The sequence below is a fragment of the Ursus americanus genome, chromosome 30, assembly GCF_024610735.1.
Source record: "Ursus americanus isolate L20-20 chromosome 30, mUrsAme1.1.p, whole genome shotgun sequence".
Lineage (NCBI taxonomy): Eukaryota > Metazoa > Chordata > Mammalia > Carnivora > Ursidae > Ursus > Ursus americanus.
In genome coordinates, this window is record NC_142156.1 from 12613185 (window position 1) to 12628948 (window position 15764).

Sequence of the window (15764 nt, forward strand, 5' to 3'; positions counted from 1 at the left end):
GCATACGGTATCTCGTCATAGAAGCCCCAGCAAACAGAGACAGATAGTACTAGCAATAGGATCATAATTTTCATGGAAAATTTACCGTGAGCCAGATACTTTTCTAAGGGCTTCCCATTGATTAAATCATGACACCCTACTATCAACCCTGGGAGTTCGGTCCTCATATTACCCCCATCTTACAGATCAAGACACTGAGGCACAGAGAAAGTAACACATCCTGAGTCATATAACCGGTAAGGGACCGAGTGGGAGAGATTCAGCTAACTCCGGAGCCTGCTTTCTTCACCACTCTACTCTACTGAGAAGCCAGCAGTTTGATTCTATGATTTGACGATTCCAGGAAAAGCCTCAGGAACCCCATATTCCTCTGGGCCTGGAATCTTCAATGACTCCCAGTTTCCAAGAGGGCCCAGCCTTGGCCACAGCTGGTATTTGGAGGGCAGCAGATAGTAATGTCAAGAAGACTCCCCAGAAGAGTCCACGTTCAAACCCCAGCTCTACGCTTACTAGGGAGGGGCCTTAGCAACCCTGCACTCACTTTTCTCACCTGTAGAAACACCATTCATACATAGAACTTCTATGGGATCGAATTTAGAACAGTCTTTGCGATGTACCCAGCACAGAATAGGGGCTCAATACATGGGAACGATGACCTCTAATCCCTCTGGAGAGACCTCCAGGGCCAACTGCCTTCTCTAGTTCTGAGCACGGCCTCCTGTACCCGCATCTGGCAAAGGATTCTGTGGCTCTTTGACAGCCATTGCGGGAGAAGCAGAGAGCCTAGAGTTACTCCTACAAGAATGGAGAGCCCCGAACGGGGTACACTTTGCCATGAGCACCATGCCCTGGAGGTCTGGAGGTCATCTCTCTTGGGCTTTTCAAATGGGAGCATGATGTGGAAACTCAGTCTGCAGAGCGGAGACAAGTGGAGCTGGTTTGCTAGGTGGGCAGGTGACAGGGGGAGGAGGAAAGAGCCTCCCTCCCCTCTCTTCCCCCAAGGCACCTCCCAGACCCCTATGGTACTTAAAATTTGCCACGGCCTTACTGAATGTGAGAGCTGAGTTCCAGTCATCCTCTGTGGACCCCACAACCCGGGGCACACAGTAGGTACTCAGTAAATGTGTGCTAGCTTTCACCAGGCACATCACACGAGACTCTATAATCTACTGTCCACTTGGGAGACCAGGATGCATTTTTAAAAAATGCATATTTGATTATTTCACTGTCCCACTAAAAGGGCTTCCCTTTCTAAACTCCCTCCTGCAGACTCAGATAAACACTATCCCTAGGGACGAACATCATTCCCATTTTATGGATAAAGATCAGAGAGACAAAACTGTCAGATGCCCTAGATGCTCTGGCCCCAAACTCCAATGTCATCATGTGCCTTGTTCTCACTACCCAAGGGCTTCCTACTGCAAGGCCTTTGCATAGACACTGGGATGTCGTCCCAGCCCCAACCCATCCCACCTGGTTCTCCTATGCTCATCCATCAGATTGTAGCTAAGATCTCTCTTGCTTGGTGGTGCCCTTCCTACCTCCCAGACAGTGACAGTGTCCTTGCTTCTTGTTTTCACTGTACCCTAACCCACTGCACGGGATTGATCCCAAGTGTCATTTCACTGCCTACCTCTGGCTCTCAACCCTGGCGGCACATTATAATCACTCAGGGGAGCTTCTGAAAAATACGGGTGCCTAAGAGCCAGTGTTAACCAACTGAATCAAAATCTTTGGCGGTGGGCCTCGACATCTCTAGTTCGTGAGAGCCCTCTAGGTGATTCTAATGTTCAGTCAGCACTGAGAACAGCACTTTAGGGTGGGCCCTGCTCCAAGAGATCGAAGATCATGATTGTTTGTTCTTGCTGTCTCTTTCCTGCCCAGCACAATGCACCGGACACACACAGCATGGTCAATAAATACTATTTGAAAGAATGAATGAATGAACATACTAAAAGCTCTGAGAAGGCCTGCAACTAAAGAAAAAAACAATTTTGTTGAAACTTAGTGTTTCCCAACCTCATTTGACCATGGGATTCTTTTATTCTGTGGGAAATCTATTACCATCTTACAGGATACTTGTGAAACCCAGCAGGAGAAATGCTGGCCTGGAGAAATCTTGGGGTTGGCTTCTCTAGCTCCATAAACTTAACCTGAGAATCATAAACCTGGTGCAAGGAAGGAAGCCTAGAGATGGCTACCCACTCTCCCACCCCACTGCCTATCCCTGCTGGCTCCCCAAACCCAGGAGATGTATGGTCTTATTCCCTTGGGCTTGGGATAACAATAAAAATAATATTAACAACAATAACAACAGACACCATGGCTATGAACCTCAAGGGGCCATGAGCTTTTTCTGCACTTCAAGAAACTGAGCTCAGAAAGCAGGAGTCCTGGCAGGTGCCCACACTGACCCACATAGGGGCCAGCCTCTCTCTGCCATTGGGCCCTGGAAAGCCTTCCTGGCCCCCTGAGCTCACCAGCATGGAGTTTACTGGACTCAGGGGGCCTCTAGAACAACCAGGGAAGACTCAACCCACCAAGGGGCTTTTTATAGATGTCCTCCCTTCCCTGGGCCCCTCTTCGGTATCCAGCTGAGATTTCAGCTTAAATAGGAAAGAATATTCCTTGGAGGACCGAGGCTGTGTTTCCAACTTAACCATTTCAGGGCTAGAATGTGAGGCAGCCCAGGAGGAGAAGTGGATCCACCCAGATAGGACACGGTCATAATGTGGTGACACAAAATATGGACAATGGGTGGCCATGGGGGGGGGGCGATGGGCTGGGGCCTGAATCTCAGTCTGCTGCTTCCTGGCTGTGTGACTTCAAGTAACTTACTTTCTTTCTCTGAGCCTCAGTTTCCTCAACTGTAAAAAGAGTGGTAAAAATAGTCCTGGCCTCATCAGGCTAATGTGGTGGTGGCACAGGGTAAGCACGCCATACACGGCGGCCATTATTTTTCTGCTGCGGTCTCTGCCCCCAAAGACCTCACGGTTCACTCGAGAGCAGAGAGCAATTCTGTCTTCGGAGGCTAGAGAAGCTCCAAGAGGCATGCTTGTTATACACCACATGCTGTATTTGTGCCTTTTCATGCTCATTCGCTCATTCATCAACAGCCCTGAGTTTTATTATCTGGATTTTATTGGGGGGAGAAACTGAGGTCCAGGGGTGGGGTCACTCGCCAAAGGCACTGCAAGCCGGAAATGGCTAAGCTGGGGTTTTGGCTAAGGGTCATCTGACTTAAGGCCAGTGCTCTTCCTTGTAGAACAGGCAGGGCTGACGCAAAACTCAGTCTTGACTGGTAGATGCACTGTGACCTCGTCGTCAGCCTTGGGCTTGCAGGGGACCCAGAATGGGGTGTGAGAAGCTCACCTGCCTGCTCCACCTGCAGCACAGCTGGAATGTCACAACATGAGAACGCATCTCCATGCTGTGTACTCTCCTGGACTTCACTAGACAGTAATGCCAGCTCAGGAGTGTATGCCCTGTGTTTTCTGAGATTTTTCTATTTGTCTGTTTGGCATCTACTAATAAAAGCTGTGGCCTGAGCTTACCCTTTGTTTCTTTCTGCCTCCTGACTGACAGTGGTGCTTCCCCGTGTGGCCCTTCCTGGTAAGGCGTGCCCCACTCTCTTGGGAAACGTAAGGACAAAACTCTTCTCTCAATGCCGTTAGCCTCTCTGTGTCCTCACTCACTCACCTCTGTAAGTTAAAATCTGTGGAAACGATCACTGATGCAATGAGTTGAGTGGATCGCCTGTCCCACAGGCTGTGGGAATTACCCGAAAGCAACAGCAAGCTGCTGTATTGAGAAGTATATGGCATCACTGGGCAAAGCAGTTTCCCACCGGATCTTCTTTGCTCATCTCACAGGTAACCCCGAAAGGCAGGTATTATTCACGGGATTTGGATTGCCCCGAACACCTGAAGCCCAGAGCCTCCAGACAGAACGAAACCCGGGGAGGGCCCACCTACCTTTCAGGTGGACCGTTATCCGTGTTACTGCTGTGGCGCCTCTGCATTTTCCTTAAGACCTGAAAGGCAACACATGGCATGAGCCAGAGTCTCTGAACATTCCCATCGCCGGTCGGATTGCCAAGGCAACTGTAAACAAGTATTACTACTCCTACCTCGCATCCCCAGAGCTCTCTGACATTCTGCAAACCCTGCTTGCATCTGTTAGGTCATCCAACCCTTAATTCAACTTTCAATCCCAGGGAGGAAAGTGTTATCGCCCCGTTCTGCAGATGAGGATGTTGAGACCCAGAGGCGGAGGAAGAAGTCCCCCTATGAGAGGCAGCAGTGAAATGTGGAGCAAGGAGGTGCTGGAGGATGGGAGTATGAGACATGGCTTTGGCACTGATGCTGCTCCTAACGTGCTGTGTGACCTTGGACAAATCAGCAACCTCTCTGTGGCCTCAGATTCCCCATCTGTTAAATTGGGGGGCTGAGGGTGTGGTGTGGCCAAAACCCGAAGCTACCTTCCAGCCCTCACATTTTATACGGTGGTCATAAGGATGTGAATTCTCATGGAGACATGTCACCTGGTTCACCGTGAGGAGCCACATGGACTTCAGAACTCCATGTTGATGACGCCTGAGGCGGGCCTTCAGGGCTCTGATGGGGTTGTGACTGCTAGAGTCCAGAGAAAGCAGGCCTCTCCCTTCTCTTCCTCCAGAAGGATACACAGGTCACCAGAGCTTACCAGACTCCAAACCCTGGAGGGAACAGAACACTTAAGGGAACAGTCTGTGGGATGGCTTGAACTTGAGAATGTCTTAGGGCATCATGGGTAGCTCTAAGCGTATGGTTCTGTCTGCTCCCTTCCTCTGGTTAGCCTCTCACTGATCCCTCTTTAGGACTCCTGAGAATGTTATCCTAACGAATTTTGTCCTATTGTCAAACTACCAGTCCTGATTGGGAAACACAGAAAATATGTGAGGCCCTCTAATGGCTTCCCATTGCAACCAGAATAAAATCCAAACTCTGTTCGTGGCCTACAGGTTCTGCCTGATGCAGCCTCACCTGTTTCCAATCTCATTTCCCTCTACTCTTCCTTTAACCCCTCCCCACCAGCCACACTGGCCTTTTTGTTTCTCAAACAGGCCGGCTTGCTCCTGCCTCAGGGCCTTTGTACTTGCTGTTCTCTGTTCCTTCAATGCTTTTCCTTCTGTCCGGCTCCCTCAGGTCAAATGTCACCTCCTCCCAGAAGCCTTCTCATCTCATCCTCCCCACTCACCATACGTTGTCCTGTTTTATCTTCTTTAATAGAACTTATTTACTTACATGTTTGCTTATTTATGATCTGTCCCTATAAATGCCACAAAAGCAGGGATCCTGTGTCTGGCTCACCCAGGTACCTCAGCATCCAGAACTGCCTAGCACAGAGTTGCATCCAACAAATAAATATCTGAATATTTATCTTGGGGTCTCAGTTACTTTTTTGTATATCCCTTTCTCCCTCCCTGACCTTTCACCCTAGAAAAATAAAAGCCGTAGACTTTCCATGAGTAAGGTCTAGCCTTGAATTTTTTTTTTTTTTTTTTTTGTATCGGGACCAAGGATGGTATCTTTTAGTTGAGGACATCATACTTGGTTGTTGAATGATTTCCTAATCCTGACCACCTTTTTCAAGGGACAGCATTGGTGTTACTAGTACCACTGATTAGAGACAATTCACTGGCTAACTCTCTCCTCTCTTGGAAAATCAGCTAAGAAACGGGTCAATAGCACCATCTTCACATAGGAAGGAAAGCTCATTATGTAAATATTTTTCAAGAACATGCAATGTCACCTTAATGGCCCCTCCCAATGGTTCCCCATCACTTGCAAATCCATGGGGAAAATAAAATACAGCATCCCCAAAATACAAATCCCAAATTTGACACAGCCTCCTAAGTCACCTGCCCAAGAGTCTACTTTCAGATGCTCGCTTTCCAGGGGCTTCAGATTCACTCTTGGAAGCAGGCCATACATAATTACTCCAACATTGAATTCTGCAATAAAATTTTGCACGTGGGATGCATCAGAACGACTGAATGAAACGCCTCTTAACCCTCTGCTCCATTCATTGTACTACATCCCTGTGAAGAATTACCCTGAGACTTTTCAATGCATGCTTTGTTTTAAGTTGCGCCCCCAGGCCGTTATAGGTCTGCACCGAAATGCACGCGAGAGCATCTCCTGCGTTCCATCCACTGGAAGCCGGCAGGTGCGCTTGGGGAACAAAGCCGCGAGCATCTCTCATTCCTGCAAGCAATGTTCAGCACAAAACGCCCTAGGACTGCAAGGACAGGAGACTACACGGACTGTCCCCGGAGGAAAAACGCGTTCTCTTTTTACCTGCCCAGACAATTCAGCAATCACAGCGGCATCCTTCGTGTCCTTCCAAGCCAATCACTCGCGAGGCCCGGGGAGCACGTGACTTCCGAGTGCTTCCGGCCTCTCCTCGGGTTCTCTCAGTCGGCTTTCGCCGGGCGCTAAGACCGCGGCGCGGCTACTCCTGACGTGCGCACGCGATTGCCCGCCCCCTTTTCCGGATTCAGCCAATAGGACGTCACCGCTTCTCAGGGACCAATGGGGAGGAGCCAAGCGAGCCCGGTGGGTGACGCGGGAGGCGCGGAGGCGGGGCGTGGAGCGGGGTCACGTGGGGCAGCGCGTGGTGGCTGCCGGGAGCGGGCTTGGCCGGAGGCCGCGGGGCCGGCCCCCGCCGCGAGGGATGGGGCTGCCGGCCGCCTAGGGGCCATGCCGCCCGGGCCCCGGGCTTTCCCCGCTCCGCGCCCCGGCCGCCGTGCTCCGCGTCCGCGCCGGCATGGTGAACCTGGCGGCCATGGTGTGGCGCCGGCTCCTCCGGAAGAGGTGGGTGCTCGCTCTGGTCTTCGGGCTCTCGCTCGTCTACTTCCTCAGCAGCACCTTCAAGCAGGTCAGTGGCTGCCCGCCGCCCTCCCGCCTTTGCTCTCCCGGCCGCCTAGCTTTCCCCCGGGGTGGGGGGAGCCGCCTGTGCAGCCGCGCTGCCAGTGTGTCCGAGGGACCGGTGCGCCGGGACCGAGGACGGGCGAAGGGACCTGCCCATTTTGTTGGTGCCGAGGCGAAAAGGCGCTGCTAGGCCAGGGGCACAGGTGGAACTGGAACCCAAGCCTGTAGCCCCCTGACTGTGGTTATTACCCTTACTGCCACCTGTGTGCCTTCTACCTGCCAGGTGCAGGACTTAGAGGGGGCGTGCATTTCTTGCTTCTTCCTCCCGGCAGTCCTGGGGGATGGGCGTCCCCAGATTATAGAGGGGGAAACTGAGATTCGGAGAGACGGAGGTGTTAAGTGGCCAAGCTGCGAGGCCAGCGCTGGTGTAGCTGGCCTGCGTTTCCTTTGGGGGCTCAGTGGTTCACCTGGGAGACTCAGCAGGACCCATGAGGTACCCTTTCTGTGCATAATTTGGTTGGATGGAATTTTCTCTCACCTCCCCAACCCCTTCGTTTTTCTTCTGTGTGAGAATTTCTGGGAAAAAAGGCAGAGTGGTTTGGTGGGAAATGTGACCAAAGCATTGGAAGTTTATGAGTCCGGTTTGAGCGATTGGGTTTTTAGAAAGGGTGAGCGTACCTCGGAGTGTATCGGGGGCAATACCGGTTTATGCTATTGCTTTGATGTCTGATTGTTCTGACACTCTCGAGGGCCAAGTTCGTAAATAAAACATATTAATGAATATAAAAGAAACTATGTGATTTCCCTAGTTTAATAGGATCGGTGCGGGGGCTGCATAAAGGGAAGATAGGGAACTCTACCCCAACTCTTGCCTTAAGCAGACAGAGAGGCTGAGTGTTGTGAGCCTCTTTTATCGACTGGGATGTGTTGGTGACATTCAAGAACTAAGTGCTTCTGGGACTTGTGTTTTCCGCAACCTCACAGACACCTTCTTTGGTCATGGGTTTTTCCTTCTCTGTCTGGCCGACCTCTGAGTGTGACAGTGAGCCAGGACTCAGGTCTCTGCATACTTCCCTACCTGATCCAGGTGATCTCTGGGACCAATGTTTAAATTCCAGCTTGTATGCTCTTGATATCCAAATTTGTAACTTTAGCCTAGACCTATCCAGAAAACCCCCATTTCTTCTATCCTGTTGGTTACTTGACATCTTTTTGAATGTGTCATAGGCTTCTCATTCTTGGCCAAAACAGAACTCTTGATTCTCCACCACCACCACTTCCTCTTCAGTCTTCCCAGGCTCACTAAGTGGCATTACTCTTCACCAGGTGGTCAACCCACAAATACTTCCTTCTTTCATTCCCCACATCCAAACCATTGCCTCCACAGTGTATCCTGATTTTGTTTCTTTCTCCTGATAGTTACTGGTGTCACACTAGGTCAAGCTACCTTGTCTAGACTGATGCAGTAGCCCACCAGCAGGTCTTTGCTTCCTTCCTTTTTTTTTTTTTTTTAAGATTTATTTTATTTGAGAGAGAGAGAGAGAGGAGGAACAGAGGGAGAGAGAGAATCCGAAGCAGACTGCGTGCTGAGTGTGGAGCCCAATGTGGGGTTCTATCCCATGACACTGAGATCATGACCTGAGCCAATACCAGGAGTCCGATACACAACCGACTGAGCCAGCCAGGTGCCCCAGATTTCTGCTTCCTTTCTTGTCCAACAGTGTTCTCTACCCAGCAGTAATAGGGGTGATAATCTGGAAGAAAAAAAAATCATAGTTCTTCCCTAGGTATAATTCTTCTTTGGGGTTCTGTTGCACTCAGATAAAACTCTAGACTCCATTCCAGGATCACTGCATGGTGAGTCCTTTTCTCCCTTCAGGCCAGGCTGTTACTGCCTCAGGCCACACTGGGTCACACAGTCTTAATTAAGGTTCCTTGCCCATAGACCTGTTTTATTTTCTTTGTAGTAAGAAGCACTAACTGAACATTTTTCTTTTTTTTTTTTTTAAGATTTTATTTATTTATTTGACAGAGAGAGAGAGACAGCCAGTGAGAGAGGGAACACAAGCAGGGGGAGTGGGAGAGGGAGAAGCAGGCTCCCAGCGGAGGAGCCTGATGTGGGGCTCGATCCCAGAACTCTGGGATCATGCCCTGAGCCGAAGGCAGACGCTTAACGACTGCACCACCCAGGCGCCCCGCTAACTGAACATTTCTTGTTCTTAAACCTATCTGCCTTCCATCTCTCTCCCTTCTAGACAGTAATTTTCTTGAGAACAGGAACCTTGTCTGTGTTCGTAGAATCTCACCCCCTAGAATACTGCCAGGCACTTAATGGACACTCAAGTATGGTTTGAACAAACAAGTGAATCGGGAGTCTTTTTGATTGGGATGACTTTTCATTTCTTCTCCAACTACTTTTTTATGTTTTGACTCAGATGCGGTCTACTCTGACCTTCCCTACAACCGTCTTTTAAGTACTCTCATGCACCTTGTGTATTTATTTTAAAATTACAGTGTGTCTTTTTAAAAAACCTGTTATCTATGACCATGTTTGGGGAGGGATGATTGTGATTCGCCTAAAACTGTTGGCAGATTTCTCTGCGTCGGATCCCTCCCACAGCCTAATAAACACTAAGAAACATTTCAGCTGTAACCTCTCTATCCCTGCCCATCAGCTCCTGGCAACCACTGTCAACTTTCTGTGTCTGTGGATTTGCTGTTTTGGACATTTCATATAAAGGAATCCTATAACATGGACTCTTTCTTCTTTCAGTTCGAGGCCAGGATAAACCTGTTTTCAAGGTTTATCCGTGTTGTAGCATATATTAGTATTTAATTTTTATGTGTGGATAATATTCCATTGTTTCCATCCCCTGCATTTTGTTTTCCGTTCATCAGTTGGTGGGTGCTTGACTTGTTTTCATTTTCTGGGTATTATAAATAATGCTGCTATGAACATTGGTGTGCAAAATTTTATGTGGAAATATATTTTCATTTCTCTTGGGTATGGTCCTAAGAGTGGAATTGATGGGTCACAGGGTAACTCCATGTTTAACTTTTTGAGGAACAGCCAGACTTTTCCAAAGTGGCTGCACCATTTGCAATGAACTTTTAAGAAACTACACTTGTCAAGTTTTGATGTAGTACCAAAGAAGATTATCCATAATTATTTGAAAAAGCCATTAAAATATCCCTTCCATTTCCAACTACACATCTGTGTAAGGTAGATTTTCTTCACATGCTTCAACCCAAACAACACATTTTGCAGCAGATTAATTGCAGAGATAGGAGAATCCAGCTGTCTTCCATTCAGCCAGAAATTAAAAAGATTGCAGAAATGTAAAAGCATTTCTCACCAAATTTATTTTTTTGTTTTGAAGGACACTTTTTCACAGACAAAAAAACCCAAATCCTGTTAACATTTAATAGGTTCATTTTTATTTTTAGTTGAAAAGATAATTTATTTAAAGTAAGTATTTTAAGATTTTAAAAAAAAATTTCCGATATGATCCTCATAAACCCACATATGGAGATTCTCCATATAAGGAAGATAAAGGGTCTTTGGGACCCACAGCTCAGGGCCCATTCTGGCTGATGGTGTCCTCTGTGCATTTGAATTTGTCCTCCTTCCCTGCTCCCTGCTGCAGTTCTAGTCATCCACCACTCCTGAGCTGTTTGCCTCATTTCGCCTACCCTCAGTTTCTTCATCTGTGAGACGGGAATATGGTATGGAATATATGGGGCTGGGGTGTATGTGCTGGGATTGAAACGAGAAGAGGCCGTGGTAAGTTGTAAAGCTCAGTATGGTCCCGTTCTCTGCTTCTTCGAAACTCTGAAATCTTCGAGCAGACGCAGCTGCTGTTTGCCTGGAGACAAGCTGATTATCCTCTGTTGCTTTGAATTCCTCTTTTCTTTGGTTTTCATGTTAATTAATGCTTTGGGGGATAGTTTAAATTGTAGAGATGGGAGTGCAGGAGAAATTAATGACAATGGAGGGGGTGCCATTGGGGGAGAGGATTGGGTGCCAAGTGACTTGGGCACGTTTACTCAACAAATGTTTAGTGAACCCCAGCTGTGTGCTAGGTGTGGCCTGCTAGGTGGTGGAGCTACAAGGGGTGGGGGCAAAGCAGATAAGGTCTCACACTCTAAGAGCCCATATTCTGCCAGGGAATTAAGGGGGCAGAAATAGCAAGTGACCAAAATTATTTCAGATGATGATTTACCATAGGAAGGAAACAACACACGATGTGGTGACAGAGCAGCAAGGTGGGCCCTAACCCTATGGGGCGTTCGAGCTGAGACAGAAGAAATCCCAGTCTTGCAGTCAGAGGGTCCTTAGAGGTCTTCTCATATAAATAAGTGTCCTCATGTTCAAGTGGAGCAGTTGTTGAAAGTCTCAGGGCTCTTGGCATAACTCCTTAAAAATATATTAACATCTTTAGCTTTCTAGTAACTAAGTATGTAAATTGTAGTAGACTGAATGTACAAGTTAGATACTTCTGAAGTATAACAAATCATAAGAGAGTTGCTAATCTGTTTTTGTTTTGTTGTTACTGATCACCAAGGTATGTATATTTTTCAGAGTTTGTCAAGTACTGCCCAGGGTAGAGGAGAACAGTGACCCTTAATTTCACCGATGATGGGACATTTATCTCATTTGTCCCTAATGGTAACCCCTGGAAAATAGGGCAGTTATTGAAATACTTTTAAAATCAGGCTAGGTAACATATATTAGTAATAAAAGCATAAGTGTAGCTCCTTATATTTTATGAAGAAAGGTCTCATGTTTTTTTGTTTTGCTCCTTTTTGTTCCCACTCTTTTCTTTGTACCCCCGTGTGGACATCTGTTGTGGTTGATTGCACTGATTTCTGTGCACACTTCTTTATCGACTGCTCTGGGGGCACTTGGAGAATAGAGAGCCTAACTGCCTTTGTCTGTATATCCTTAATGCATTCTAAGGACTTGATACCTTTGTGGGGGGAAACACACACACACACACACACACACACACACACACACGTATGCATGTGTGTATATATACATGAAGGTCTAGAATTGAGACAACCTAATAGGGTAGGTCAGTTTGGAAAGGGTTTAAAACCATGGAAGGAATCCCCTCGGTACCCCTTCTCTACAGCGTTGGCGAGACTGGACCCTAAGAAAAGCGATTGTGTGCTAATTCGTTACATTTGCCACTATGTCTTACGCTATCTCTTGAACAGTCTTTTTTGATTGTACAACTCTTATTACCCAATGTTTTTGGCAGGGTCTTGGATATTCATGTTTGAAAACTTGAAAAAAGTTCAAGTGCCAGAAGAATTGCCTTCCTTTTGACCCGGAGCATAGTTATGTGGAGAAGGTCCTTCCGGGATGCAGTTGTCTGTGAACTCTTGTTTTCTTTTGGGAAGAATAACAGGATAGTCTGAGAGTAGTGTTAGGAGTACTTTTAACCTTGTGAGATCCAGTGTACTTTGACCAGCCGCTTACTAGTCTTTATGGCTATTAATTTAGGGCAGCATTTGAAGCTCAGTTTTGTTTGCACATAGCTTGATTATGCAGTTAACTGATACGGTCCCAGCAGAGCAGACGACTATGAATTTACAGGTAGTTAAGCAGTGTGCACCTAAGTGATTTGTCCCATATTCCCTAGGCTTTTCTGCACTTAGCCCCTCTTCTTGCACCAACCAAGGAATACAGATGTTGTTTTTGTATAACCCATCCTGTTTCTGCCAGTGCCAGTTCTTGCCTATAAATGAAACAAAAGGGAAGGGCAGAATAGAAATTAAAGTCACTAAGTGCAGCTGTTTTGCACTTAGTAAATTAAAGAACACGCTCTGGTACCGGTGCAGTGGTGGTGAAATTGTAGACGCTGTTACGTAAATGCTGGTAGTACTACAAATGGCACATATAACTTCAGGGAAGTTATTTGGCACTATATAGCAGGGACTATTTCTGATAATTATTACCATGAGTCATTCAAAAGAATAAACAAATCTTCTGTTTTTATTGCAGTGCTATCTATGGTAACAAAAACTTGGGATAGGTCAAATGTTCTGTGGAGGGTGTGTTTACTGAATTACGGCACATCAACATGATAGATTATTATATAGCCTTGAAAATGTTGTTATCCAGATATGGTGGGTACTTGAATGGTATACCATCCAATTAGTGTCAAGAAGAGCTGAATGCAGGCATCCTAATTTGTAGTCTAAATGCTGGGGTCGAAGGTTAGAAGTTAATATATAAAAGTTGATAAAGCTTCATTTAAGCAGTGGGATTGCGGGCAATTTTTGTCTTTAATGTTGGTAATCATGCTTTTTTTTAATAAAATTTTTATTTTGGGAGAATTACAGATTTGAAGAAAAGTTTCAAGGATAGTACAGTGTTCACGTAGATTCCTCAGTGTCTTCTTGTTAATGATAATCATGTTTTTATTTTAAATTAAAAATGAAAATATTCCAAAGATGACAAAAAATGTTAGTAATCACCTCTATCCCTTCCATGTTAATAGTCTGTAGTATATCTTTCCATACTTTTATCTCGGTTCTTATAAACCTGTATGTGTATGTTACTATAACTGTTACCATAATGTGTGATATGATATGCACATTCTTTTGTAACTTGCTTTTTTCACTTAATATATTGTGGACATCCAGTGGTCCACACACAGTGGTCTGTGTATTAAAATCATTCAGGTGCTTTAACAATATTGATTCCCAGGTTTTTTACTCTACAGATTTTTACTCAGTCTAAAGCTGAGCTCAGAAATCAGAATTTGTTTTAAAGTGCTGCATAATTTAATGTGCAAGCCAGGTTTAAGAACTGCTTGAGATAAATACGTATCATTCATATCTGGAATTTTTCTAATAGCCATAGCTATACCTGTGTTGTTCAGTCATTTCTCTGTTGGGTTTCTAGGTTTTTCCTACCATATAAACAGTGCTGTGGTAAACATTCTGGTGCATCCTTACACACTGGTACTTTCTATAGAGGAAGCTCAAAAATGTGTTTGCTGTGCCAAAGTATATGTGGATATGTTTATCTTATATATTAGTAGCTCTTCCCAGGTTGCTTTCTTAAAGAAATCTCAGTAACTATGAAGATCTGTTTCATTGTTTTAAGGTATATGTCCTTTGCCATCAAACTTTCAAGGTTAGTCCCTTTTGCTGGTGACACATGACAGGTCATTCTTAATGATAAAAGCCACAGAATTCTATTAAAAAGGTAGAATGTTTAAAGTATATGAAAAGCCTTTGGGAGGGAGTCTTGTATAATTGTTTTGTTTTCCAACAGCAGATTGAAGGATTCGGAAGACAGCTGTCTCATGCTTGGCTTGTTTTGTGGTACTGAGGCACCTTCCCCCTTAGTTCCTTTACATAGTATAGGAAAAGCAGCTTTTAAAGCTCAGCTGCAGCTTGGAGGCTAGGAGAAAAGGCGTAAGTGCTTGCCTCTAGAGCACCATGGCCCTTTGCATGTGTAGGTAAAGGGCCAGCTGGAAGAATGTCTTATGAAAAGAAAGGTATATGGTGTAAGAGTTACATAATCACTGTCTTTTCATAGGAGAAATTTGCAAGTTGACATGCTTCTTCTTGCCCCTGAAACCAACCTCCCAATTCAGTAGTCCCCTAAGTTTACCACTGAAGTACTAGTAACAGCAAATGAAAGTGACCTTGTGCTACAGATGGGTCCAGGTATTGTCTGAAATGACAATTGTGAAATTCCTTTTAAGTTTCCTCTTCTATTTTAAAGGCGTATATTCAAATTTTACATCCTATTCAGCAGTGTGTTTGTTTTATTATAAAAAAATATTTTAAATGATTTACCATCAGAAAGAAAAAGTTTAAAACTTTTTCCCTCCCAAGTTTTGCAAGGAATTAACACTTTCGTATGCATTTACAACAGGCATGTTATCCAGAGGCCGTTAATGTAAGTATGCCAGTGTTGAAGCATAGCCTTAATTTATTACTTTTCCTACAGGTTTATTTTGTGTTTTATATTATGGCTTTGGCTCAGATTTGGCTCATATGGCCAATTCCTCTTGTGCAGGCTTTCTTATATTGTTTCTGTCCTGTTGTGTAGTTTCTGTGAGAAGTTGGTGGGAATGCAAGAAACGATACTTTAACCTTCCCTTGGCGGTCTCTTTGTAGGAGGAAAGGACAGTGAGAGATCGGAATCTCCTCCAGGTTCAAGACCACGACCAGCCCATTCCATGGAAAGTGCAGTTTCACCTGGGGAACAGCAGTAGGCCTGGCAACCAGTGCCGGAACTCCATTCAAGGGAAGCACCTCATCACGGATGAGCTAGGTAGGGCTGACTCCCCTCTTCTCTGCAGCCAGCGAAGGGCTACGGTGTGAGTCCTTTGCTGGGGTTTTATCCAGTGCCATTTCCAGCATTTCTCACATCTCTGTCTTTCATCCCTTATTTGTCACTCAAGGTTCCCCTCACTGTCAGAGACGTTTGGTCTGATAATTCTGTCTCCGAAGCTCCTTGTGCCTGTAACGCATGGTTTTAGCATTTGATTATGCCCCAGCCCTTAGGCTGCTTCCTACCCATCTCTTCCTGGCCCCAGGATGTTCAGATTTTGCCCATGTTGTCTTCTCTTGTCTTCTTGTCTTAGTGGTGAATTCTGTAGGGTAGCCAGTGTTCCTCCTTGGTGGCCTGCATAATGTCCACACTGTTCTGGCACTTAAGAAATGTGCTTGTTGGCTGACTGACTAGGTGATCTCACATGAATGATAAACACATTCATATTTCTTCTTATTTACTTATGTTTTAAAAGATTTTATTTATTTATTTGAGAGAGAGCACAAGCAGAGGGAGGGGGAGAGTGAGAAGCAGACTCCCCACTG

The 15764-nt window shown here is 45.8% G+C and overlaps 2 protein-coding genes across 11 annotated transcripts in view; one reads left to right on the forward strand and one right to left on the reverse strand.

The window, feature by feature from the left end:
* The window catches only part of RNFT2 (ring finger protein, transmembrane 2), a 66503-nt gene extending 60039 nt beyond the window's left edge, over positions 1-6464 (reverse strand). For both annotated transcript variants that reach the window (XM_087857315.1, XM_045776050.2), the window contains exons 1-3: positions 6342-6464; positions 4544-4717; positions 3975-4033 (exon numbers count right to left, since the gene is read on the reverse strand). In XM_087857315.1, coding sequence (XP_087713441.1) covers positions 3975-4033; positions 4544-4567 — 83 coding nt within the window. In that variant the 5' untranslated portion in view covers positions 4568-4717; positions 6342-6464. The remainder of the gene's footprint in view (positions 1-3974; positions 4034-4543; positions 4718-6341) is intronic.
* A 187-nt stretch (positions 6465-6651) lies between these two features.
* The window catches only part of SPRING1 (SREBF pathway regulator in golgi 1), a 31439-nt gene continuing 22326 nt past the window's right edge, over positions 6652-15764 (forward strand). For 3 of the 9 annotated variants that reach the window (XR_015722324.1, XM_045776096.2, XM_045776111.2), the window contains exons 1-2: positions 6653-6857; positions 15063-15219. Coding sequence is in view for 8 of the 9 variants with exons in the window: in XM_045776096.2 (XP_045632052.2) it covers positions 6744-6857; positions 15063-15219 (271 nt within the window). In the remaining variant the exon portion in view is untranslated. Of the gene's footprint in view, positions 6922-15062; positions 15220-15764 lie in introns of all 9 variants that reach the window. The other 6 variants (XM_045776064.2, XM_045776104.2, XM_045776073.2 and 3 more) reach the window with 6 other exon arrangements.